Consider the following 25,764-nt stretch of genomic DNA (forward strand, 5'->3'; position numbering starts at 1 on the left):
AAAGCAAAGCTATGGAGGCCTAAAGGGATGGGCACGTGTTGCTGGTAGCTTGGTACTCGGTGCTGGTGCGCATGGAGCAGAAGTCTTCCTGGCCATGCAGGGGCGTCAGCATATTTTAACTGCACTAGTTTGGCCAAACTGTCATTCAGCAATTGCTGTATTTATTTCATCTTCAATGTCATCCCCTTCTATGTTTTCAAAAAGATAAACTCGGAGTTATAGGTTATATAAAACTTAGCTGAGGTTTTCAATGACAACAGCATTGCATATCAACTGAAAGTTCATGGAAGATGTCATATTTCTTCCATCCCCTCCCCTGGAATCACCTTAGGCATCCAGACACAAAACACCCTTTACCTACGTACCAAAGAAAAAACAAGATTACTAACGGTGCTCTACTATATTTTTAATTAAAAAGCCGTCACTGGACACGTAATTCTGAGCAGTTAAATTATTCCTCCTTCTGTAAATTCACAAAGCAATAGCATCTCACCTTTTTGGAACCTTTTCACTGAGAAACTGTCATGCAACCTGCGGCTTTATAAAATGTTCACTCAAAAAACATTTCAGTGGCATGAGTTCCACGATGAACAGTAAATAGATGGTGCATCTGATCGGCACTGGCCACTCATGAGGCGAGGAGCATGTCCATGAAGTTGAGCATTCAGATGGCATAAGGGCTTGGATTTTTAAAGTCTAGATATCTAGAGATCACTCGGCTAGCACCATACCTGCAGGCGTTTCACAGCGCCTTTCAAACGAGGGCAGTTTGTCATAAAAAACATCATCTTCTGACACTACGAACCAAAGAAATATAAAGGAATGGAAAACAAAAACACAAATACAAATCTCAAATGAAATCAAGCAACACACTTTACTGATCGAAACACAGGAATGATTTTAATGGAAAAGGAAACAAAACCTAAGACACTGAGATTATGGAAAGGGTATAAAAAAGTGATGTGCTTATTTCATGATGAGCCTATGAGAAGAAATGGAAATCTAAAAAATGCCAGATGTTAGCATCTGTGAATTCACTGAAGTCAGCTCCATGGAAAAAATCACACCCCCACCTTTTCAGGGAGTTGTTAAAAGCACTATCATTAATAATTGACTCGTGCAGGTGTATTTCACTCAGACACAATTCTCAAGTGGCTGGACATATATCCATCAACAGAACCTCCGGACAGAGCGCTGACAGCTCAATGGGATCACCCAGCATGCACCTTCCTCCCCATGGGGAAAGAGGAAGCTTTTAATGAGACCATAAAAATGCAACAGTATGAATCTGAGGTCCCTGAATGAAGTATCCCATTTCAACTTCATAATATCCAAATTCAATTTGCCTTGCACTGTACTTGGTAGTTATGGATTGTTAATTTTGAACAGCATTATTGTAATTCCATCTTTGGCTATGGTATCAGGCATGGCCAAATGTCTTTGTAAACTGGTCACAACAGTTGCTCTGAATCCCAACCGTTCTGGATCTCTGTACACGGTCTCCCTCCTCACCAACAAACAAATGTAGACAATTGAAGTTTTATTCTATGTGATTTAGATCAATCAGTGCCACAGGTCTGAAGGGTATTATTCTAACTTTAATAGAAAATTGAATAAATTCTGTACAAAGACCGGTAAAGGAGAATCTTCCCTAGAACACAGAGAAGTAAGATAAGGAAATGGATGAGGGTAGTAAAATTATTTCAAAAACTCTGCTTCTTGGAAAATATTCTACTAGCTTGCCTCCTTAGACTTAGTGAATAAGGCAGGGAAACTATTTCTTTGTCAGTTCTTAAGGCTCTAGGATAGCACCTGTCAATCAGCTTTTAATATACATGTGGCTTCCTTGGTGGCTAGAATAAGAGAATGCAACTCCTATAATATCTGTAGGAGAGGAAAAAGAACTGGCCCTAAGAAGGATACCCCATAATATCTCCAGAAAATAGGACACAAAAAAGTTACATTGGCAGAAACTGAATGTAACAGTGCCTTTTCATACCTATTAGTGGGGAATGGTGGAGAATATTCCTTTCTTTTGAAGAACTAAGTTTCTGTTTACAATCTCCTTAAAATGAGGAGCCTCCAATACTGTCATTTGCTCTTTGAGCTGAAGTTACAAAAGAATGGTTCGTAAGGGTTGAACAGGGTGGCTATCATTTTTTATTGTGATTGTAGACATTGAGCGCTTAGAAGAAAACATACTAAATACATCAGAGAACTTAAAAAATGGGTGGTTGCACAGCTCTGTGCTTAATTTAAATAAGGGCAACACTCAAATCAAGTACAGAAGAAAAATTTCCTTAAGAACTAACCATGGAAATTGCCTCAGATTGATCTGAGATAGGGAAGTCAGTACTGGAGACAGGCTTTTCAAAAAAAAAAAAAAAAGGCAGAAGGAAAAAAATACTAAAGTGTGAGAATTTAAAATTGGGATCAAGAATATCCACCTCCAAAGGTCTTTCTTTTTGTCCAGAATAATTGATGTTAATATAGTTATATTTTTTAAAAAGCTTATCTAAGTCAGAATTGCCACCCAGCTTAGAGAGACAAAGACTTGGAGGAAATATTTTAAGTTTTAAATGCTATGACTAATATTCCTGTACTGAATACAAATCACTTTTGCTCAAAGATCTACACCAAAGGAAGCATCAAAGTCCATCTGATGCTTCCTTTGGTGCCTGTAAATGATTACCTTTCATTCATTACAGATTCCTGGGATGTTAAAGATGTAATTTAAAAATGCATAATTAACAGTGAAGGAATATAATTCATAGTGAATTTAACAATGAAGAAAAATTGTCTTCATGGTGGTCTTTTTGCATTGGGGTACCAAAGGAAGGTTTTGCAAACATCGAAAAAAATGACTATCACCTATAGAAATAAGAAACAAATAATAAATTGGATATATACAATTAGAGATAACTCCCTGTTTATCTCTATCTCTAAATGTCTAGGAATTTGTTTCTTACAATAGAATAACTTTAAACACTTTCTTTATTCACATAATATTAATAGGATTCTTCCCCCCAAATCAAATAGTGAAGGTCCTGTGAGCTTTGTTCAGTACAAAAGGAGTTTATTGTATTTCATTGATTCTACTATGTGTACTTTTTAACCTCTCTGGAATTGGGATGGGTCTTAAAATCAATATGATAAGAAAGTATTGCACCTTACCTCAACTGGCAGCTTTCTCCACCCTTTCTCAGTCATATAGAAAATAATAGTGCATCTTCTGATTGAAGGTAACTTAAATTCAGTGACATATAGTTGCAAAGGTACTCTTCATTATTTGAATGTGACAATGCACAGAAAGTCCTGTTTTCAATTTGGCATCAGATTTACTACTTTATAATCACAGGTCTCATGAAAAAGATTTTACGCCCGAAGTCTGGCAGGAGCGAATTCTTACTTGAATTGTTGTGTAGGAAGACCAGACATGCTCTTAAAAATTTAACCCTTGAATTATATTAAACTTTGCAATAAGCAAGTACAAATAATAAGTATCCAGTTTCTGCCACACATGTCCCAATTTTGGCACAAGTGTCACAGGAAATGTCAGAAAAGTATCTTGGTGGAGGGAGGGAAATCTTGAGCCATCGATGTCAGGAATTTGCTGCTGAAATTCTATCTGCCCCAAGCCATCTGATTACATTAAGTTGACGTTCCAAGGCAGTCATGAACAGTCAGCACCTTAGCGCTGAACAGCCAAAGCACATCCTCTCCGAAAAGAGATAAACAACGCTACACAAGGTGCTGCTGGGCGGTCGTTGACAATGTATTTACTTCAGAGAGAAACGGCTGTCAGGTGACCCACAGCAGCAGGAAATAAAGAACAAGAGAGTGAGGAAGATGAAAACCATACAAAAATAACAGACCCAAACAGATAAAATCAGAATGCTCCTCAGCAATGAAGCAATGTGACCAGCCTCTAAGGTGGCTTTTTTCTCTTTTTAGCCCCTCTGTGGTTCATCTTAAAAGAATGCATACTAGCTGTGTTAAGAATCAGAGTCACTGGCCAGGATTTGAGATTTCTGCAGCAGGGAGCATGAGAACACATGGTACAAAACGTGGCCACAGGTCAAATGCTCTGTGTGTGCAATTTTCTCTATGAATCTCAATGAGTTGAAGGAATAGGTTAGATGGTCATCTGAGGTCACTTGAGGTCTGCTTTCTGAGTGACAGTTTATTATCCTTACTTTCGTCTCTGGACCACCAGGAAAATCACAGAGAGTGAGTGGAACAAATGACCTTGAGGAAAAAAACAACAGAAAAACAACAGAGCAGGAGTGGGGGAAATGGCTGTAGCAATCAAGAGTATTAAAGAGAGTTCAAAAATAAGGTCGGAAGTTACAGAAAAGACAAAACAAAACAGCGACAACAACAAAACCCAGAGAGAATCTAGCTAATAGGCATCTAAAATTAGGGAGCCCTGAATTGCCCCAGCCGATGATGCAGGTAAAGAATAGACATGGTTATATAAATGATGTTAAATATCTCTCTGTTAACGAATCATATGAAATTGGATAACTGGCTATATTTTCACCAAATTTGAAGAATTCTTTGGGGCTGATCTGATTAAAAATGTAGAGCACGTGATATGGTCGAAATTCTCTTTGGGGGCCTAAGGGGCACACCTTAACTTATTTCCCTGGGAAAAGAGGGATTTCTTCTCCAGAAGAGCTCCAGGCTTTGATCAAATTACTCCTCCCATGGGCAACTCTGTAGTGTGCTCTTTTTTGGCAAGTAGCAGCAGGAATTTATTTAGCTTTGGTTAATGATTCTCCCAAGCAATGCAGCATGAGCCAGATGGTTTATAATATGGGGGACTTGGAGGGCATTCAGACAATAAAGGAAGACAATGGGAAAAAATGGAATGGGAAAGCCCAGGTCAGAGATACCATGCAAACGTGAGAGAGGCAGCAGGAGCTATGGAAGGTGGGTAAAGAGGTGTAGACAGAGACCGGCCTTGGGAAGAGGGAAGACACTCCAGGCAAAAAGAGGCATTTAAACCTGGGAAAACCATCCAGCTGAGCAGCCATTCTCAACTCTTCACTTTCATCACACCATAAGGAAAGAGGCACAAAGGCATTTACTGAAAATGCCAGCAATGACTTATTTCTTGGGGAAAATTGACCGCACATCACTGAAAAGCACTACAAAAAATGTCGAAAAGTTTTCTCACGTCCCACAGTGCCCATGTTTATACCATCTGTCAACATAAGGAGAACCAAAGTGATGAAGAAATGAAAGCTTCAAGAAAATAAAAGTTCTAAATTTTGTGATTTCTGATGCGTTACACGGTTGGAATTTAAAGAAACATTCCCCCCTCAATGGAGACTATTTTCATTATAAGAAATAATATCTAAATTATAGGATCTTATTTGACGATTTCTTCTTTACTTTTATGAATAGCTCCACATGGAAATAGCATAAGAGAACTCCTGCGAAACACAGGTGTTCACATTCTTTTATTTGCTTATTTGCTTACTTAAAGCACTTTGCCTTCTTTGCTGAGAAGGTGCTTTTAAAAGAAGAGTCAGATGATAGCAAAACACACAGCAAAACAACTTTGATCAGAAACATTGGGCGTTAGGGTTTTCAGATCATAAATAATAGCCAGTCAAAACCACAAACAGATTAGAAGAGAGGAGATAATTTTTACCAACTGTCGGGGTGGTGGCTGCACTCAAGGAATTTGTGGACGATATTGAAGAAGTGCTTTCAGCTCGGGCTAGGGGTGCTATCGGAGGAGGGCTAGAAGAATGGATGGGAGGGCTGAAAGGTCGGGGCTGCAGGGAGAAGAAAAGAAATGGAAAGTTAGATTCACAGGTCTGCCCTCCATATTTTTAGTGTCTCCCGGCCCCGGATATGACAACTCAGGTTCTTAAAAGAGAATAGGTGGCACCACTTTTACACTGAAATTGATTATATCTGTACAGGAGCTTGTGGATGGAGCTAGAGGAACCATCAACCGTAATGCGTTGCACTCAACAGGAACATCGCATTTAGAGAGGCTGAGGTCTGGGGTGTGGTCAGCGATGTTTCAGGAGGATGGCCTCTTATGCCCCCAGGAACTAAGCAAGTAACATAATGTGAGAGCTTATACCCACTGAAAGATATCTGAATGCAGAACACTGCACTGTGCTAGCTAAACTAGATATCAGGGACATCACCAGTCTGTGACTCCTGTGTGCAGATACCAAAGGAATTTACCTCTGCCAGAAGTCTCTTAATTGTTCACACAGAATGTTTCCCACCCCTCAGCCTTAAAACATGATGCAAGAAATGTCAGAAAAAACTCATTGGGTCATACCACCCTCCTTTATGTTCACACAGTGTGCCTACCACCAGTAACTTCTCTGTAGCCTGGGGACAGAAATCAGGACTTGCCCTCCCTTGGAATCTTCCAAAATCAGATAAATATGGTGAAAGGAAACACCTCCCATTCTAAAGGATTTAGCACAATTGAGCATTATTATCTTAATTTTCATCAAACCCACTGTAGAAGAACTAAGGGCCCCAGGATCCTATTCCTACTATTTTCGACCTTGGCTTGAAAGATGTTAGAGATTTGAGGGCAACTGAAATGTACACTCTGATTGCAGTGACTGTCTTTCAGATGTCACCTGTCAGGGCCATTTGTACAAGCACTGTAAGTGAGACTTAGACCTGAAGTTGAGATGACCCGCATTCAGGCCCTTGGACTCGTTTGTCATTCCCACTGGATGTTTCTGAGCAGGCCAGGGCAGAAGGGAACATACCACATCTCCGACTCCAGGCTTCCCTGGAGGTAGCTTTGGCCGAGACGGAGGCCGGGGAGGAGGTGGAGGTGGGGTCGTGGTGCTGCAAAGAACCAAGGGGGTGGCTGGCCGAGCAGGGGATGATGCACCTGAAAAACAAGCTGGTGTTAAAAATGACTAGGAACGCAGGTGGCCAAAAGTGCTGTCATCACTGGATCCCGCCTTCCCCATTCCCCAACACAGTGTCAATCAGAGCCATTTGTTTCACCTCAGCAGTTAGTACAGTCAACTCTGTAGCACATGGGGTTTGGGTTTTTTTTTTTTTTTCAATAAAGAAAAAAAATCACTAGGTTGATGGCAGAAGCTGAAGCTCATTGCCTTTTGTTGTCATGTGACACCCAGTGAAAGGTAAATCCTTTTATTACTCCCTGTGACAGAAAATATATTCTTAAGACTCTTTTGGCTGGGTGGGTGGGTATCCTTCATTTTGACCATGGTACACACCAAACTTATGATCAATTTTCTTGATTTTTGCATATTCAGAATTTATTTATGTCCAAGATGAAAATGGAGGTTAGAACTTGGAAAAAAAAAGATTTTTCACATTATATGTATATATACATATATATAAATATGTGTGTATATGTATATATATATATAAATATTTATGTATATAAAACACAGAAGAGAAGTATCCTTCTTACCGTGCTTCAAGCTATGAGTGCTAACTTCGTAAATGTAAGCAAACACTTGATGGTAAGCAAAGGACAAAATGTAAGAAAGTAAATAAGATGGTACGTGCATACTTTGTGTGTAGAATCTTAACAGAAACACATTGAATTTAGAGGATTTTATTTTTCAAAGGTGGCTAGGTAGGAGTCTGTCTGTGTAGAGGTTGCCTGTGATGATTTTTGTGATGATTTTTAAAGGGCCCTTGGATTTACTTTTCTGGCTGTCAATGACAAGCATGTGAAACACAGAGGACACACAGAGGTTGGCATGCACATTGATGAGCGCACAAGAGAGGTCTCTAGACTCAGGGGTCTGCCCATCTTCAGTCATCTGTCCGGGATACATGGGTAAACTACTTGGCTAACAACCTTAAGAAAGTCAAATCAATATTCCAAACTGTTCTTGTTCAGTCAGAGAAGTTCCAACTACTCCTGAGGTTTTTTTCACTTTGATTAGAAGCACAGGTATCAAATCACTCCAAGAAAAGTCTAAGAAATTGTGCCCCAGGAAAATATCTCTCCCCACCTAGCCTCCCCTCCAACATGTCACAAAGCTCTGTTCTCTGGAGAAACCTACACCAGCACCTCCATGTCCAGATTTTCAGATTCTCAAGGAGCTTTGGAGTTGAGCAGCAAAACCCATCACCTCAGCAACTGCTCCCATCTTAGGCATGTCCTGGAGGTGAAAATCTTGCTCCTTTGTGTAAACAATTTGAAATGTTGAGTGCGTTGTGTTTCTCTGTGTTGCTTATTCTAAGTGTAGCTTCATCGGTGCGAAACCCTACTAATTATTACCACCCATCCCTACCGATACCTCCTCTCCACCACTGCCAACTTTTTATTGTATACTCACTTTTTATTTTATTGGGCCAGCATCTATGTTAGGCATTTTACATGCATTATCTTATTTTATCCCCACAATAAGCTTTGGAGGAAGGTACTTCTACTATCTCAGTGGAAAGTAAAGCTCAGAGATATTCAGTAACTTGCTCAAGGTCACGTAGCTCAAATGGTCTATGTAACTACAAAGCCTGAGCTTTTAAATGCAGTGTCTTGTAGCTTTAGGTGGACCGTAGCCCCATATTTTGCACAAAGGTCTTCTTTTCGCATGGATAGACTGCATACTTTTCTCTCAATATAAATATTCTTAGTCTTTGGCTAATCTTCTCTGAATAAAAGAATAGGGTATATTTTGACAGGTCCCACTACAAAGTTTTCTTTATACCCAGGATGTTTTCAGAAAACAGAAGTGACAGCAAAGAGATGGGAAATAAATCTTTACACAGCAAAGTCTTTGTCAGGAAGTTTTATGGAGCTTTTTTGAGGGCTCTATTTTGCTGGAAAACCATGCTATAGGAGTGGGTCAAAATGTCTACCCATGGGTCTATTTCCAAGAAATAGTCTTCTGAGTCAATCTCGGGAAAAGATCAGCTGTGGGATCTTGACTTCTCTGAGCCTCAGCTCCCTGTTTTAAAAAAATAAGACATGTTTCTACTTTGCAAAGGGGTTGTCACAATTGGAATGGACAATGCTTATTAAAGTATTTACTAAACTATAAAATACTACACAAATGGAAGGCAGTTGATGACGGTAAAGATTGTTTTTTGATACAGGTACAACTAGAAGCAAGGAAAAAAGTGGCTGGTTAACTGGTTTCCTTTTCCTTTTGCGGCACGTTTTCTTTACTGTTTTACTCACTTTTTCTTTACTGAATTGATTTCATTGATTCGTTGTGCAGTTAGAAGATACTAAGGGAGTGTTTAAGAAGCAAAGCCTGCTTGACAGAACCCACACATTCAGCAGAGAGTACTCAGGGCCTAAGGAGTATTTCACAACTGTACTAACGTTTCACACGATTTTGTGAGATTACACAATTATTTTGTATTGCAAGAATATAGAGGGCTATTATTTGTACATCTCTATCCTCATTCTTCTACCTTCAATTATACTTTCATTTTCCCTTCAAGCAGTGTTTATTCCCAAGAACAATGCTGGAAAATAACTGGACAACATTGTTTAACTTTAAAAATCACATGTACATCATTTGAGTTTTGTGAGTTCAGAAAAGTTGGCAACCATTGACATGCTCTCAATCCATCTGCTGCTCTCAACCTGGAGTTCGATCATAACTTTGGTATGAGAACCGCATAAGGATGACTTCAACTTTCATCTCTCTTTTTGTGTGTGTGCTTGTGGGTGGGAGAGGGGAGTGGGGGGGAGAAGTGGTAAATCGAATCCAACAGACCTGAGGTCAGACAGATACTGGCTTTGCTATTTATTGTTTTGTAACGGTGGCAAGTCCTATCTTTCAGCATCCGTTTCCTTATCTGTAAAATGAGGCTAATACATCAAAATGTTGTGGAGGAGAATCAAATGAATTAAAATATGTGCACTTCAAAATATGTGAAGAATCAGTCTTTCCCAACTTGTGTTCCTTAGGACACAATTACACCATTGCTTTGAGGAAAGTATTAAACATATGTGGGAATGGTTTCACACTGCATTTCTTTTTTGGTGACCAGCACATTAAAAGCCCTAAAACAGTACTGCCCAACAGAGCTTTCTGCAACGATGAAAATGTTCTGGAACAAGTGCTGTCCAATAAGATAGGCGTTAGCCACATGTGACCACTGAGCACTGAATTGTGCCTACTGCATCTAAATAACTGATTTTTAATTTTAATTTTAATTAATTGCCATTAAGATTAAAATAGCCCCACGTGCCTAGTGGCTTCCATATTGGACATGTAGTTAGGAAATATATTTGTTTAATTCAACCCCAGGTAGCTCAAATTTATTTGCTTATGGGGGGTTGTATGTGTGTGTCTGTTTGTGTTTAACATGCTTTACTATTGCTTTAGTTTCCCCAGTCAGGAAACGTTGCACTGAACGTTCTGTCTTTACGGACACCTCTCTTTCCCTGGCCTCCAAACTTGCTGCAGGCCAAGAAAACACTTTCCCCATTCTATCCCCTGGGCACACACAGCCCACATAGGAGAAGAGATAGCCTTTGCCAAGAATCAGTGTCTGCATTCCAATAAAGCAATGTGTTGGCCAAACTATGTATTTTGAACTTTTGCCATAAGGAAATTAAAGTCCTTGGAGCAAATTCTTAACTTCCAACTTTTTCAATAGCAGGTAACTCTTCTGATTCACGAGGCCTGAGTACTGTCTAAACTTGGTCATTGGCAGTCATCTCAGTGTGAATGAAAATTTTAAAGTAGGCATAATGGTATCTAATTAAATATAGTTTGAGGTATACAAGAAGAGTTATTCCCATCAGGTTAAGTTTTAAGAAGCAGGTAGTGATAAGCACTACGAATCTTTAAAACATGAGACCGTATCCTATTCTTTTAATCCTAAATTTACATTTCTTCCAGTCTGTGTATATTTCATCAATAAAAGATTTACGAGCAAATAAACTGGGACTTAATTAAGGAGATAATGGTGCAAGTTTTATTTATTCATGAGCTTCGTTGGCCCAGTTCGGTCTTCTACTTAGAAATTCAATCCTTTAATACCAGCAAAGTATAGTTTTTTTCCGGCACAGTTATTAAGAATTGATAGTCTTTACTGGTAACATTTTCAACTAATTTTAAATAAGAATATGGAAACTAAACACTAAAACAACAAAACTCCCAAGGATTCTAGAAAGAAAGCTAGAGCTTCTCTTGTCACTCATTAGCTCAGTGGTCAATTCAATCAAACAAGCATCTCCCAGAGCCTTGTGGAAGGTGTTGGAGGAGCTGGGTGAGTAACAAAGCTCCCCTCCCCCGACCAAAGGAGTTTACTTTGAGGAGAGCATAGTGGCCGGGCCACTGGAGAGAAGGCATTATTCCTTGGAAAGTTCTCTCGGAAGACTCAGAGTCTGGCCCAGGAAGGAGAGTCCCATCCAAGGCAATGGAAACATGCCCCTCTTTGACAGAGGGCAACCAGCTTCTTTGGGGTTGAGGTCTGAACTGAAGGTTTTACCTAGGGGCCCTTTATTATCTTTACAGTTAAGTAAGAACCCCAAAGACCTAAAAAGGAATAGAGGGTGGAAGTGAGGCTCTAACCCTCCAGAATTATAGAAAGGAACACAGAGGAGCAGGTTTGGAGAGAAGACTTTTGGTGATCTTGATGACACTGTGCAGTACAGGTGTGTGTCAGTCTCAAATAAGTTTGGGATGTTTTGTCACTAAACCTTACAAGAGTGCCTGGAGGGCATAGTGGTTGAGAACACAGGCTTGAGATCAGAGAGACCCGAGGATGAATCCCAAGTCTACCACCTGCAGCTGTGTAAACTTGGGCAAATTACTAAACATCCAAGAGCCTTGGTTTTTCGATCTGTAAAATGGGGGAAAGAAGAGTATTCACCTCATGGGGTTGTTGTAAGGATGAAATGATGTGCATAAAGTTCTTGGCATGAAGCCAGGACAAGAAACTATAGCTGTTGCTCTTATTGGCAAAATAATGGCTCTCAGAGGTCCTATAGTAAAGAAGCCTGCCGATTTTGTTTTAACATAGTTTCCCAAACTTAAATTTTAGTACTGCATTCTTTTTCCTTCTTGGTGGAGGAAGGGCACACGTAATGATATAAAACACTGATTTTGTGTGCAGTGCGTGTGACTCTCCAGTCCTCTCCTTGATCGGTTTGGATGCTCTCACTTTAAAGCACAGAGCAGTTTGCAAACCAGAGCAAGCACTGAAAGATACTCCATTGAAAGCAGAAGCAATGATGACTATTAGAATGGAGACAAATGCCTTTCCTTTCTGTCTCTTACTAGACCTAAATAACTTAGACTTGGTCACCTCTTTCAAAGAAAATAAAAAACAAATAGTCCTTCACACCCCTGCAAAGGAACCTAAACCAAACCCACAGGAACAGTTTGGGAAGGCACTGGAGGATCTTGTCAGACAAACATGAGCACCAATGGAATGAATAATACAGAAGATGCATTAGAAAAATCTTGGTCTTTCTTGGATATGCTTGGTAGTTCCCATCCTTTCATAATTAGAGAGCACAAAATGAAGCTTCAAATAAGGGAAACCAAAATATCAGATTCAATGTCAACATGTGCATTTAGAATCCCAAAATGTACATTTCTGATAAACTGCTCCATCACCTGTCACTATACTTAGAGTTGACCTCATAGGCTGATGAGCATGTCAAATGATGACATCAGAGAGTAGTTTGTTTCAGTGGCAGCTTGATTAGGCTGGGGATGCAAGAAGGCAGGCTCTTCTTTTGCTGTCCTCTAAAATCTCTTTTTCAAACCCTACTTCTTTTTCTCTGAAGTAATTAGAGGAGTTAACATAGTTCTCCCACCATAAGGAAAATAAACAGAAAAAAAATAGAAGAAAACGCACTGATCTACAAAAACTAGGACCCTTGAAAAAAAATACAAACAGATTTATAAGCTTATAAGTTGAATAATGTCTGAGGATCTAATGTATAACATGGTGACTATAGTTGATAACACTGTATTGAATGACTGAAATTTGCTAAGAGAGTAGAACTTAAATTTCTCACCAAAAAAAAAAGGTAAATATGTGAGGTGATGGACTGTGTTAATTAACTTGGTGGGAGGAATCCTTCACAGTGTATGTGTATATCAAATCATCAAATTGTACACTTTAAATATCTTACAGTTTCGTCAGTTGTATCTCAATAAAGCGGAAACACCCGAAAAAAACCCAAACAAACTAGGGCTCGCGTGGAGGCATCTGATGAGGAAATCAGACATTAAACACGAAACTCACTTGCTGTGAAACCTGTCTTTCTAGAACTTTTCCTGAAATCTAAACAATGACATCACAGCTTTCTTTAAAAAATATACACCTTATCTGCAGGGTAGAAGGCAGGGCACTCCTAAGGGCTGCGAGTGCAGGGCAGGACACATCCACAGACTTGCACTATGACCGTGAGCATTCGATGGACTAGTACATGCCACAGGGCACAGGACACCCACGCCAAAGGAGGGATGGCTGAAGCTCTAAAGCCAACTGCCAGGCAGGAGGAGGGCGTTGCTCACACTGCAGTAGCCACGGCCATTCCCGGTCACACGAAGCACACTCAAACATAAGACGTACCACTGGTGGTCCCCGTACCACTGCCCGAGCCAGGTCCAGGGGATGAAACCACAGTCCTGTAGGTGGGTGGTGGTGGGGCAGGCGGAGTTGCTCTCTGCCCCAGCCCCAAATCTTTAGGAGATGAGATTGTTTCTAAGTAATCATCTTTAATGAAGGCCTGCTCAGCGACTTTCTTCTGGACTTCTTCTAAGTTGAGTGGCGATGGTACATTGCGAGGGGGACTTGGAGGTCCTGGGGGACCAGGAGGGCCCGGGGGGCCCGGAGGCGGGGAGTCAGCTGGGTTGTCTGAGGCAGCTGGTGGGGACACCACCTTTTCCCTTGGAGTCAACTCTGGAGTAACACGTTCCGGGGATGTATCAGAAAAATGGACCCACTTTTCTTCAGCATTAACAGCAACAGACTTGGGGGACAACACAGGGCCAAAAATGCTGTCCAAGTCATTGATTGATGGTAGTTTTTCAATTTTGACCTCTGTGGCTGCCTGGTCATTTCCTGTGGTTAAAGTAGTTGATTTTAAAATTTAATTGACTTTGTTAAAATTATTTGTATGGGAAGTGGGAGGGGTGAGGCAAAGCCTGGTAAATAGATTGTCTTGTGAGGTGCCTAGGTAGGCATATTTCACAATGGAAAATCTTGATTGGAGTTGAAGGGGAGGGAAGAGTTCCTTGCGTCTACAATATGAGTATCGCCTTTTTTGCTATTATTTACCCTCGTGTGGGGTGACCCGAGTTGGCTACTTCTACCATCATAGAAAGCACTTGAGCACGCGACTGCCCTCCAAGGCTGCTCACAGGCATGCAAAGTGTGGTCATTCTGAGAAGACAGTGTTAGGTTCACAGAAGTGTACAAGCTCTGGAACTGGAAATTCCAAAAGGGAGGTCCCTTTGGAAAATCTGGCCTACTGAAATACAGAGGACACAACTGAAAAAGAACTGATAGCTGGAAATGACCCTCATTTGATAAAGATTGTCTACTCTGGCATATTAAATGAAAATGTTTCGTGAAACTAATGACAATATCTGTTAGTTAAAAAAAATGATCACATCATAATTAGTTGTATAGCCTCCACCTTGAACACACCAGAAACACAGCACAAAGATTATTTAAAGAGATATCCCCACATGAATATTTACAAACATACACATACACACTCCACACACCACACACATAGGATAATGAGAATACATTTACTACTTATTAGAACTGTTACATACATACCTGTTTAATAGGGAAGAAAATTATAAAAACACCTTTATAATTTCTTTTCTCAAGTCTAACCTGTTAATATCAAAGGCATAACTGATATATATCTATCTGAAGTCACAAAACAAAAAAGTCTGTTTTGCTTAAGTATTAGCATTAGCTATTCTTTTTAATTCTTATCAGTAATAAGAGAAAAAATTAAAACTATCTTCTACAGCTTGGCAGGAAATACTTGATAACATTTGAAATGTGAGGAAGTGTACCTTTTACTAAACCGAGGTTATTTAAATTAGAAATTGTTACCTATATAATTGCAAGGCATGAGCAGAAGCCACTTTACCTTTAAATAACCTTCTAGCTATAAGAGCCGGCTTAGTATTTCCATATTTCACATTTGAAAAGAGTTAACCTTCAAGGTTCCAAGGCTACAGATAAATGGGATAGCAGTTTGCATGGGCCACAATATTTATAATTTTGTTGCTGGTAGATTTATTTATCTCTAACACATTCATGGGAATCCAAGGGGCCAAAATGATTTGAACTTGCAAACACTTTTACCTGTGACACTCTGGATGACTGTTGGGTCTGAATCAATGTAAATTTCATAAATGACTATGTCTTGCATTTGCTCTTGTTGATAAATACCTCACTCTGTAGCTATCAAACTCACCAGGCTGCATAAATAGCTAAGGATGAAGCTGCAATAGAATTCCAAAGGTGATGAAGAACTGCATTCTAAGGACCCAGGCACATAAAATAACTACTATTGTCTTTTTTTTTTTTTTTGCGGTACGCGGGCCTCTCACTATTGTGGCCTCTCCCGTTGCGGAGCACAGGCTCCGGACGCGCAGGCTCAGCGGCCATGGCTCACAGGCCCAGCTGCTCCACGGCATGTGGGATCTTCCCGGACCGGGGCACTAACTGTGTCCCCTGCATCGGCAGGCGGACTCTCAACCACTGCGCCACCAGGGAAGCCCACTACTACTGCTTTTGACTTGCTAGTCCAGTAAGACTAGGTAGATTATAAACTGTAGGAATATATAGTATTGATTTTAATAGACAGTAAAGGTGTGCCTTAGAAATTATCTGTCTAAAGGCATGCAGCAATTCCTTGCCATATTTTATCATCCTTACACATCTCTTTGCCGTGGGATAATAAATACTTTAATAACTACTGGGAAAAATTCCCACCACCCAAGCTTACCTGTATGTTGCATATCCCGGGAACCATTCTATTATCATTGTGGACGACACAGTTTTAATTCTAGAAAAAAACTCATTGGTTCTTGGAACAATACAAATTATGCCTTTTAATTTGTAAATCATTACAGTGAGATCCAATGAAGTGAGATGTCAATTGAACAATGACTTTTGATATTGAGTTTGTTTTCTTCCATCTCACAAGTAAATGTGGCCTTTGTTCGACAACATTATACAGAGAAAACATGAGTTAGGAAAGTGAACCCTTTTGTGAAACCTGGGAGTGATACTTTAAAAGAAGTCTACATAGTGAAATGTAATGGCAATAAAACTAAACGCAAACAGTTTCATGTTTAGTCTAGCCTATAGCTTCCAACACATCAAGAGCATGTTGAGGTACGGGGCCACTGCTGATTGCCACATCATCCCAGAGCAGAAAAAATAAAGCTTACCTGGTCCAGTTGTTAAGGGGGAGCCTGTTCGGGGTGGAGTGGCTGGTACGTGTTTTGGAGGCAGTGGTGGAGGTGCTGCCAGGAGATAAGAAGCCAAGCATTGCTGATCACACTCTCCCTAAGTTACACAGTATTCCCTAGGTAGGCAGGATTGGGGCTTTCGCTCATACTTCTGCTATTGGAAAAGGAATAACCATTAACAATCCATCTTCTTTAAAGTTCAAAGCTAAGGGATTGAAGCAGGACTCATTCAGATTCTTCCATTTTATGATAAGAATTTGTCAAGAGAAAGTCAGATAGTAACAACAATAACACCATCATTTCATTCATTCGTTCCTTTGTTCAATATGCCTCAAGTACCAACGAGGTCCCATGTCCTGTACTAGGAACGACGTGGGGTTGACTACAACGAGCCTCTGCCCTCAAGGAATTTACTACTGAATGAATGAAGATCATGGTCACAGGCAATTACTGTCCAGAGTATGGTCAAGGACAATGAGAACAGCTTGGGTAGGGGCTCAGGGGAGGGTTTTTTTTTTAATAGAGTCAGGATATTATCGCTTGGATGGAGTCTGGAAAGATTTCTCAAAGTTATATGTCTTAAATTTTGGGTATATTTTTGAAAGACTGAAGCAAAATGATTTGGATCAAGGAAGAATGAACAGATTCCTTTGATGAAATTATAGCTAAAAAAAATCCATGAGATAGAAAAAGTATTGTATTATAGCCCCAACCCAGAGATTCATCCTTCTGAACTGGGCTTGTCACTTTGTGGGCCAAAGTTAAGAATTTCAACAGGTACGCTGTTTTCTTATTCTTTCTTTAAATGTATGTTTTCCTCTCACTGCTATATTTGGTAGATTTGATGAGTTCACTTTTTCCTTCAGAACTTCTTTCCCCAGCCACCTGGAGTAAGGGTTGGGGGCATTCTGGAATAAGTGGAGATGATGGCTCTCTTTGCTTTGAGATGAAATTGCCCTGATCTCCTATCTCAGCTTCTCTCTACCATATGGCATCATTTCTTTTGTTCTCCAGTTATCACTCTTTCCTCTCAATGTGTCCTCTCTATTCTCTGTAGCCTCAGTTGTTCTGTAGGCCTAGCAGAGACCTTATCTGATTTGGTTACCTCTGTGTTGTGTGCTAGCCCATGCCTGGAGAATAGCAGGTCTTTAGTTCACTTGCTTATCACTCCTACATAAACCTATTGAACGAATGAATGAGCCTGTGGGACGTCAGAAGAAGCTATAGATTCCAAGTTACTTATTCTGCTTTATTTATTATATTATTCCTGCCTCAACCAACTGTCCTAGGTCCCTGTAACTCTAAAGCTTATCAGGATAACATCTCTTCTTAATGTTAAACAGTCCAAATGTGGCTTATGTAGACTTTGTAAGGGTTGCCTAATTTCACTATGCAGGCAGACAGTAAAATGAGTCACTTATTTTTCCAGACAGAGCAGACACATAACTTACTTCCAGTGGGAAAAGGCCTTGTTAACTTTGGCGACTCTGTGCTTGGATTAATTGGTTGGCCTGGACCCCATATCTCAGGCTGATCTAAAAGAACTGGAAACATAAAAAGAAAATTTCCCAGGGTGAGTTCAAAAAAGAAACGTCCTGAGTTTAGAACTTAAAATTTCAATTTAAAGTTGAGTTTCACAAAATTACTTCTGTCTTCCCTCAGTCCTAGCAAATTAATTTAGAGATGCGTTGTTCCTCATTTTTTTCAAGCAGAGAATGGACAAAGGAGCAGAGTGTGTGTGTGTGTGTGTGCGCGTGCACACACACACATGTGCGCAGGGGGTGTCTGTGTGTGCACATATAGCTAAATAAAAACTTGCAAAACAGAGTGTCTGCATTCTTTTCCTGGTTGGTCACTTAAGGACATTCTAAATGTCAATACATGTACTGGCTCCTTTCTGGCACCCACTTGAAAATCCAGGCATTACTCCCATGGACATTTGTTTTAAGTTGGTTTATTTAAAGTTTGCTATGAATAGGCTTCAAGATGCCTGAATTCTGTACAGTGGTTCCCACCTTTAAAGCATCTTACGGGGTCTTTAAACAATCCTTTTACAGTATCATAAAGAGAAATTAAATTATTCAAAAAATGTTTGGTGAACATATTAAGAGAACCAGAAAAATAAATAAGTCCTTAGGCATCTAAAGTAAATCAGGGCAATTAGGTATTAGGCCTAAGGGCACTGAATCTAATATTTCTTCTTTTTCTTTTTCTTGGTTGTTGCCATGGTAACAATGTAATGAACTAGCTCTTCTCAGCACCTATCATGTGCCAGGGTCTGTGTAAGTACTGCTGGTAATTCATTAGGTTGTAAAACAGGCTGGGAAGTCAGTTGGATGTGGATTTGAATCCAGCCTCTATGCTTACTCTAGGACCTTGGGCAATTCGTGTAACCTCTGAACTTCCCTTCCTTCAGTGTAGGGATAATAAGAGCAATCTCAAAGAGTTACTAAAAGGATTAAAGGAGGTAATGTATATAAATATAATGTATATAAAATACATGTAAAACACTTATCACAAGGCCAGTAGCTATTATGATATATTTTAGTCCTCACCTCACCACCATGTGGTTGATATTAAGGAAACCAAAGATTACAGTGATTAAACAACTTGCTCAATGACATACATGGTGAAAGTAGCAGAGCTAAGATCTGATCCCAGGCGTGCATTCCTAACTCCAAAAATATCCACTTTCCTCTCAGGTCTTGTAAACTAGTGATAGAAGAATCAATAAAGAGAGTAAGAGTGAGTAGATAAGAAAAGTAGGTGCAGCTATTGGAAGAGCTAGTATGTTCAGTGCAAATGTTGGAACTTTACAGAAATCCAGGGGCTGAAACCACCTAAAGAACAATCAAGACAGGCTCATTGACAAGTTCAGTTCCTCTCCACCACAAACCTCAATGATGGTCTTAGCTCTGTTTTGTTTTAACATGAAAGCACACATTCTCCAAAGATGTGATGTAGCATTTGGTTTTTTGTAGATGCAGTGTGGGACACCACTTTGATTTCTATGAACTGTTTTCTATTTTGTCTATCAGGTTTATATAATGTTATGGGATTTTTTAATAGGTAGATTCAAATGCAACAAATCAAACCCCACCTTCAGTCACTACACATGACTTTATGTCATTAAAAGTGAGACTGATCACAGATCGGTTAATAAGATAACTGAGAACCTCACCGCAGGGCCACCTTTATTTATGGATTCTAAGTTGTAGACACTTAAATCACTGAAGGAGTATTTAGGGATGTTCTTTATACACTTTGCTAACTACATTGTTGAAAAACATTCAGCTGTGGCTGGCTGCTAGCTGTCTCCCAGGATCCATTCTCCATTTCTTCTACAGTTAAAGTTAAGCAGGCCATATGGCACTAAATTCTTTCTGATGGGCTCTGGTTGGAAGTGATGTGTGTCTCTTCCAGGTTTTGCTCTTACAAGAATTGGCAGTGAGTTCCATGGGTCCTCCCCTGCCCCCCTTTCTTCTGATGGTGAGAGCTGGAGCAGCCCCCTTGCACCCAGAGGTGAAGGCCACATGCGGAGGATAGAAGAGCCACCCAACCAGTCCTACATTGTGTACTTCGAGGCTGTTTACATGAAACAGAAATAAAATTCTATCTTGTTTAATTCACTGTACTTTGGAGTCTCTTTGTCACTGTATCTTAGCCTACTTACTATGCTTTCAAGTCTTGTTGTCCTTAACACTTATATCTAATTTCCTTCACCAATTGGTCCTAGAAAAATCATCTTTGATTTTTGATTTTTTTGATTTTTTCTTTGATTACATGACCATAGGGGTCTTAAATCAAATGATTTCTATAAAAACATCCCATATTATCAAATATATAGCTGCTGGAGATCCATGCATTGGACATGAATACATTTTAGGAGTAGATTAGATCCCTTTCATAAAGAGTTTCTTTTATGTCAGCAAGGTATACATTACTCACAGCCATCCAAAAATGGTTAATGTTTAAAAGTTAAAATATTTAATTCTAGGAATAAATATTTAATAGGTAAACCCAACAATAACTGCCAAAATGATATTTCTCCCATAACATTTTATTTCTAAGTTGCTAAATGATTTAAGGTCATTCCTGGGTCTTGAACCTGCAAACAGTGTCTACTGTGTGAGTAAGACAATTGACACCTTCACTGATGAGGTCGACAAGAGAGAAAATGTGGTCAAAGAGGCTATATCACAATGACAGTGACTATGATGGGGAATTTGAAGGTCTGGCTCCATAATAATGGCTGTTTGGCTAATAGAACACTTATTCCCCATCCAGTGAGTTGTAGAGACTTGCAGTAATTCTTATTGGCCTCTTTTGAAGAGTGAACTTGTTAGCTCTTAGCTACTTCTGGAAGTAAAGTTTCAAGTCCTGAAATGCTAGAGGTCTGCAAACAAAATTCCCATGCTGAGAGCACACCTAGATCAGAACTATCCTTTCACATGAAGATCTGGTGATACCTTACAAACATGCCTCAAAGCACATTTACTCTAGGTAAGTTATACTTTATTGAAAGGGAAAACAAATCTATAGATATACAGAGTTTTTCCTACCTTCTGTCTTCTGTTCATCAAAAGCTGATTCTAATGGTGGGCCAAAGAGGGGAGCAAGTGCCATGGTGTCATCTGGAGGTTTTCTGCTGAATCACACACATTACAGCAAAACATAGGGAAAGGAAATATTAATGTTAAAAAAGATATAAAGCTTTCAAATATTTTCCACAGTAAGGCCGATGTATGTGTGTGCATTTATGTACATATATATGTATGTACTCAAGCTCCCGAGGGGCTAAAAAGTATATTTATGAAGAGGTCAAATGTATACGGACAAAAGGATCAGTAGGAGGTAAGATCCCTCATTCTCAACGGGGGCCCAATGGGCTGGTCCAACAGAAATAAGATGAAGAGAGAAACTCTTTCAAAGCATCTGAGTCTCTATACCTAGAAGAGATTATTAAAGATAACAGTTTATTGAAAAGCACCTTCTTCTCTTAAGATCTCAAAAACCATTTATATCTGTCTTCACCACATCTCTGTGTTGTAGTTAATGTGGGTTTATGATTAGTGAAAGTCAGGCACAGGGAAGCTAAGAAACAAGCCACCAGGAAGTTTGTGTTTGAATAAGAAACTGAGTCTACCAGCTTCTAACTTCCATCCTCCCCTGACCGCCCCACACAGTTGACTAATTATAACTTCCTAATACCTTAATACTGCACATTAGAAAAAGAAGAGCATTGAGAAATCAGGGGGGAAAGACAGGTAGTAAGTTAGACGCTCATCCTTTCTACTAATTATTACTTAAGCTGATTATTAAAGAAAAGCTGCATAATTATCTCCATTTCTTCCCCAGACCTGATTCCCTTCATTGATCCTCATGAGTTCTGTGTGTGTTGGGGGATAAGAGGTGAAGAGGAGAGGGGAGGGGTTAGAGAAGGAGGGAAAGTTAAAAGGATCCAGCCTTTACATAGAAATAGGAGTCTTTGGGGGAAACATTGCTTATGTGCACAATACTTACTTATCCCAAGGATTACACAGTGTAAAACACAATGCTTTGCCAAAAACAAAAAACAAAATAGAAGATTCCTTTGGTGTGTGGCAGGTAGAATGTATCACAAAATTGTAGCCAGCTAAACAGGCTACTCTTTGTAAGGCAATATAATCATATTTCAGATCAGCATTCCAGACACCAAATGACGTCTTCATGTAGACGTTTAATCCTCTCATTAGTGAGGGGCTCCATATTCTGATAGATGTTACTTTAGATGACTACAGAGTACTTTCCTAAAGATCTCCCTCAGGCTGCACTTAGGAGAAATGATAACATATTTGAAACTGCTGTGACATACACATATGGGCAGGCCCTTTGTTATTAGATGCTGAGACTTTAGCCCAAAGGAGATTTGTTTCATTGTTAACAGTGCATGATGCCTTGCATAAAACACAACTAGTGTTTTTCATGCTCACCTTATGAGTTCTGGAGTTGGTGTGGAACGCCTGGGTCTCACTACTTCTTCACCTGATGCACAGGACAAAGGGAATTTTTAGGCATATTTTTACCATTTTTTTTCTTTTATGTCTTATGAGCTATGTTTGGAAACACTTAGAGATTTAAGTCCCATCAATAAGCAACTCCATGTGAAAACTTTGCAAAACAAACCCAGAAAACAAACCCTCTCCCCTGGCAATGCAACAGCCATATATTAGGCATATGTAGTAGCATTTTCTTTGGCATTTATAAAACTAGTTAACCAGGGAATTACCATGATAAGCCAGCAAATGGAAGATGTGTACACTGTAGAGCTTAGTGGAATAGCACACCATTCTTTCAATGCCTGCTGCCTTGATCAGTTCTGCTTTTCAATTACCATAAGAGAATACTAAGCCAGGCCATATGTACATAGTGCATGAATCCAGCATTCTCTGCCTGTTCTTTTCTTGAAATGCCAAGAAAATGTTATACCTTTAACTAGGAACCATTCATTTAAAATTTCCTAGAACGTGCTGTATGCAGCAGAAGAAAATCATGCCACATGTATATTATAACCTATTTCATCTCGCTTTGGTTCACTAAGATTTTCACATCAAATAACACAAAAATGGGTAAGTTGCATCTACCTTCAGTTCCTTCAGCCCTCCTCTCCCTACCCCAATAAGCAAACACACACTTGATTAAATTCATTTCTAAAGTCAAATGATACAGTAAGAGTTGACAAATATAGGAAGAAAATAGCAATGTTTACCCCAAAACATATTCGCTTTCAGGATCTAAACATTAGTCATTCAGAACCCACAGAGCCCTTCTATCATTACAAGATTTCTTTTATCATTACAAGATTTCTTTGCCGTAAGAGTAAGACATTTGTAAGCCTTAAAAATCAAGCCCAAGAGTGTATAAGTCAAATGTATATATGCTCCAAGATCCAAGGAACTGTTCCTTCTTTTAAATCGTACTCTATTTCTGGTAGCTAAGATATACTTACTGGATAAGTTCCTTTTAATTGCACCCTAGAATTAGAAATAGACACTATAAGGTTTAAGACCACATATATGTTATGTACAATATGTATATTTCTGTCATTTCAATTAAACTGAACTCAAAGAAATGCAGTTGGGGAAAAATGAATTTTTTCTCAGAATTGCATTCAAGTTGGAAATTGTAGACACACACATATAAATCAATTTTTCATTTTATTCAAAGATTACAGAGAGGAAAGAGAGTAAACAATAAGTCTTCCAAACCAGAAGAAAACCCTTACCTGGGTAGATTTGGTAAATTAAAGCAAATATTGAATAGTCTATTAAAAAAAAACCCTTGAAATCTAGCAGTCAAGAAAGTAAATCCATGTTTAACTTATGTTTAATGTTTAAAAATTACAGACTGTATGAGGAGTACTCTCTGCTCTTATCAGATGGGGTCCATAAGTTGCTTGTAGAAACAGTCATTAGTTACGAATGCAATTTTTAAAGATACATGTGGAAAATGTTAAAAAGAAGGAAAACTTGAAGGTATTACCACTGAGTGGGCTGTTCTATTCAGGGAACCAGAGAATTCCATTCTTTCCCATCCGCCCTTCCTATCCCAATTTCTTTCACTTGCCTGCCATGGGGGCACCAACCTATCAATTGGGTGTCAATTGGGTGTCATTCCTTTAGCTCAAGGCACTGTGATTCTATAGGAATGACAATTTCCCTGTCAGGAATAATCTGAGAAGGTCATTTTCAGATTTATAAGGCCCTAGGAGAAAATTATTTTGACAACAGAAGATTGATTCAAGTTTTGATTCAAAACTGCTGTGAAAGGTCCTTAGCATGTGATGCTTCCACAAAAGCAGACCACTAGAAGCGTGGCCTCATAAGATGGGACGTGGCTTGGCAGGGCCTCCTTAGGAGAATGACAGGGGCAGAGTTCAGGTTGGGGAAGTGGAAGTATAATAAAGTTTTCAAAAGGGTATGACTATGAGTTTGGTGGGTGATAATCAAACACATTTTTTTCTACTTTCCTACTTTGGTGAAGGCTCAACATGGTGGTCACAGATGTTTTCTTCTCTCAAATGATAACATAAACATCTCAGGACAAGACGTAGCACCTCTGTAACAGAACTATAAGAAGGTTCTTTCCCTCTTTCCTAAGGATTTATCAGAATTTTGTCTCATTTTGAACTCATTTACAATAGAGGAGCAGTTTCAGACTGAACAAGATCCACTAGATGTTTTTTAGTGACTTGCATGTATGTGCTATATAGAGATTATTATACATTATTAGTAAAAACTTTTTAATAAATATTTTATTTATTTTAATAAACACTTTAAATCAGTATGTGTAAGTTAACATGTTCATTTAAATTAATAAATATTTAAAACAAATATGATCATTTAAATCAGTTATGGTCATTATAGGAGTTTTGATGTGGGTTGGCTTTTGGAAAATAAGACTCTGTAGACAAAATAATAAGAGAACAAATTGTTTAAATGGAGTTAAAATGTTTTTCTAGGTTGGAGAGCCTCAGATTGTCAGATTTTTATTAATAAAGTCTGAAGGAAAAGATCAGGTGGAGGCGTTAGGTCCAAGTAGTCAATCACGAGGTTGACACTGAGGGAATAGGACCTACCTAGTATAGTGAGACCTGAAATTCAGGAGTTAGGGGACCCCAGAAGCTGTATTGAAGACCTTTTGGTCTGTGTCTTACCCCTTTATTTATAATGTAATATTCATGAAACCAAGAGAGATACAAAGCTTCTTTGGTGTTCATTGGTATTCATCATTTCCCGGTGTATCAATTCATTTGATAGATGTTTATTGTTGAGAGGCACTAGACAAGAAGCCTCTGTAATATTTTATTAAATATTCCGTATGAATGAACAATCATCAGTGAAGAGGAAGAAAGACATGGCAGAAATATGCAAGAAAACCGTTGTTTAGAAATTAGAAAGAATAAAATCATATCAATTTAGAAAGGAACAGATGTTCAAACAATAAGCAGGAAACCATTAGCAACAGAAAAGAAAGTCCCGTTGTCCCATGATCCGGCATACAGATTTTGATGGCCTTGCTGTCGAAACAGGACAACTCTAGAACAAGGTTAAGGTGATGTCGACCACATAAAGTACATTCAGGAAAAAAGCCTATTGAATCCTGAAACCTTCTCCTCCCCAAGTGACCACATTTTCTTCCTTTCAAGGACTGTCTTTATAGGTAGACTGTGAATAGACTTCCTGCATTTTGCCTTAGTTAATTCCCTCTTTTTCTTTTTTTTAAAAAAGGAGTAACTTGTCATAATCTGAGCTGTGACCCCACTGCTGGATTGGAATCAGCCACATAGTCCCTGTAGGTGTTATCT

The 25,764-nt window shown here is 39.2% G+C and overlaps 1 protein-coding gene across 5 annotated transcripts in view; it reads right to left on the bottom strand.

Annotated features, from left to right (window-relative positions):
* Nucleotides 1–25,764, bottom strand: part of SGIP1 (SH3 domain GRB2 like endophilin interacting protein 1) — a 209,721-nt gene that overhangs the window by 48,226 nt on the left and 135,731 nt on the right. For 3 of the 5 annotated variants that reach the window (XM_029230276.1, XM_029230278.1, XM_029230275.1), the window contains 7 exons: nucleotides 23,407–23,431; nucleotides 22,391–22,442; nucleotides 20,981–21,066; nucleotides 17,870–17,962; nucleotides 16,398–16,472; nucleotides 6,762–6,889; nucleotides 5,663–5,789 (listed from right to left, as the gene is read on the bottom strand). In XM_029230276.1, the coding sequence (XP_029086109.1) occupies nucleotides 5,663–5,789; nucleotides 6,762–6,889; nucleotides 16,398–16,472; nucleotides 17,870–17,962; nucleotides 20,981–21,066; nucleotides 22,391–22,442; nucleotides 23,407–23,431 (586 nt within the window). Of the gene's footprint in view, nucleotides 1–5,662; nucleotides 5,790–6,761; nucleotides 6,890–13,542; nucleotides 14,035–16,397; nucleotides 16,473–17,869; nucleotides 17,963–20,980; nucleotides 21,067–22,390; nucleotides 22,443–23,406; nucleotides 23,432–25,764 lie in introns of all 5 variants that reach the window. The other 2 variants (XM_029230279.1, XM_029230277.1) reach the window with 2 other exon arrangements.

Source organism: Monodon monoceros, unplaced genomic scaffold, assembly GCF_005190385.1.
Source record: "Monodon monoceros isolate NGI ecotype Baffin Bay Population unplaced genomic scaffold, NGI_Narwhal_1 Super_Scaffold_18, whole genome shotgun sequence".
Lineage (NCBI taxonomy): Eukaryota > Metazoa > Chordata > Mammalia > Artiodactyla > Monodontidae > Monodon > Monodon monoceros.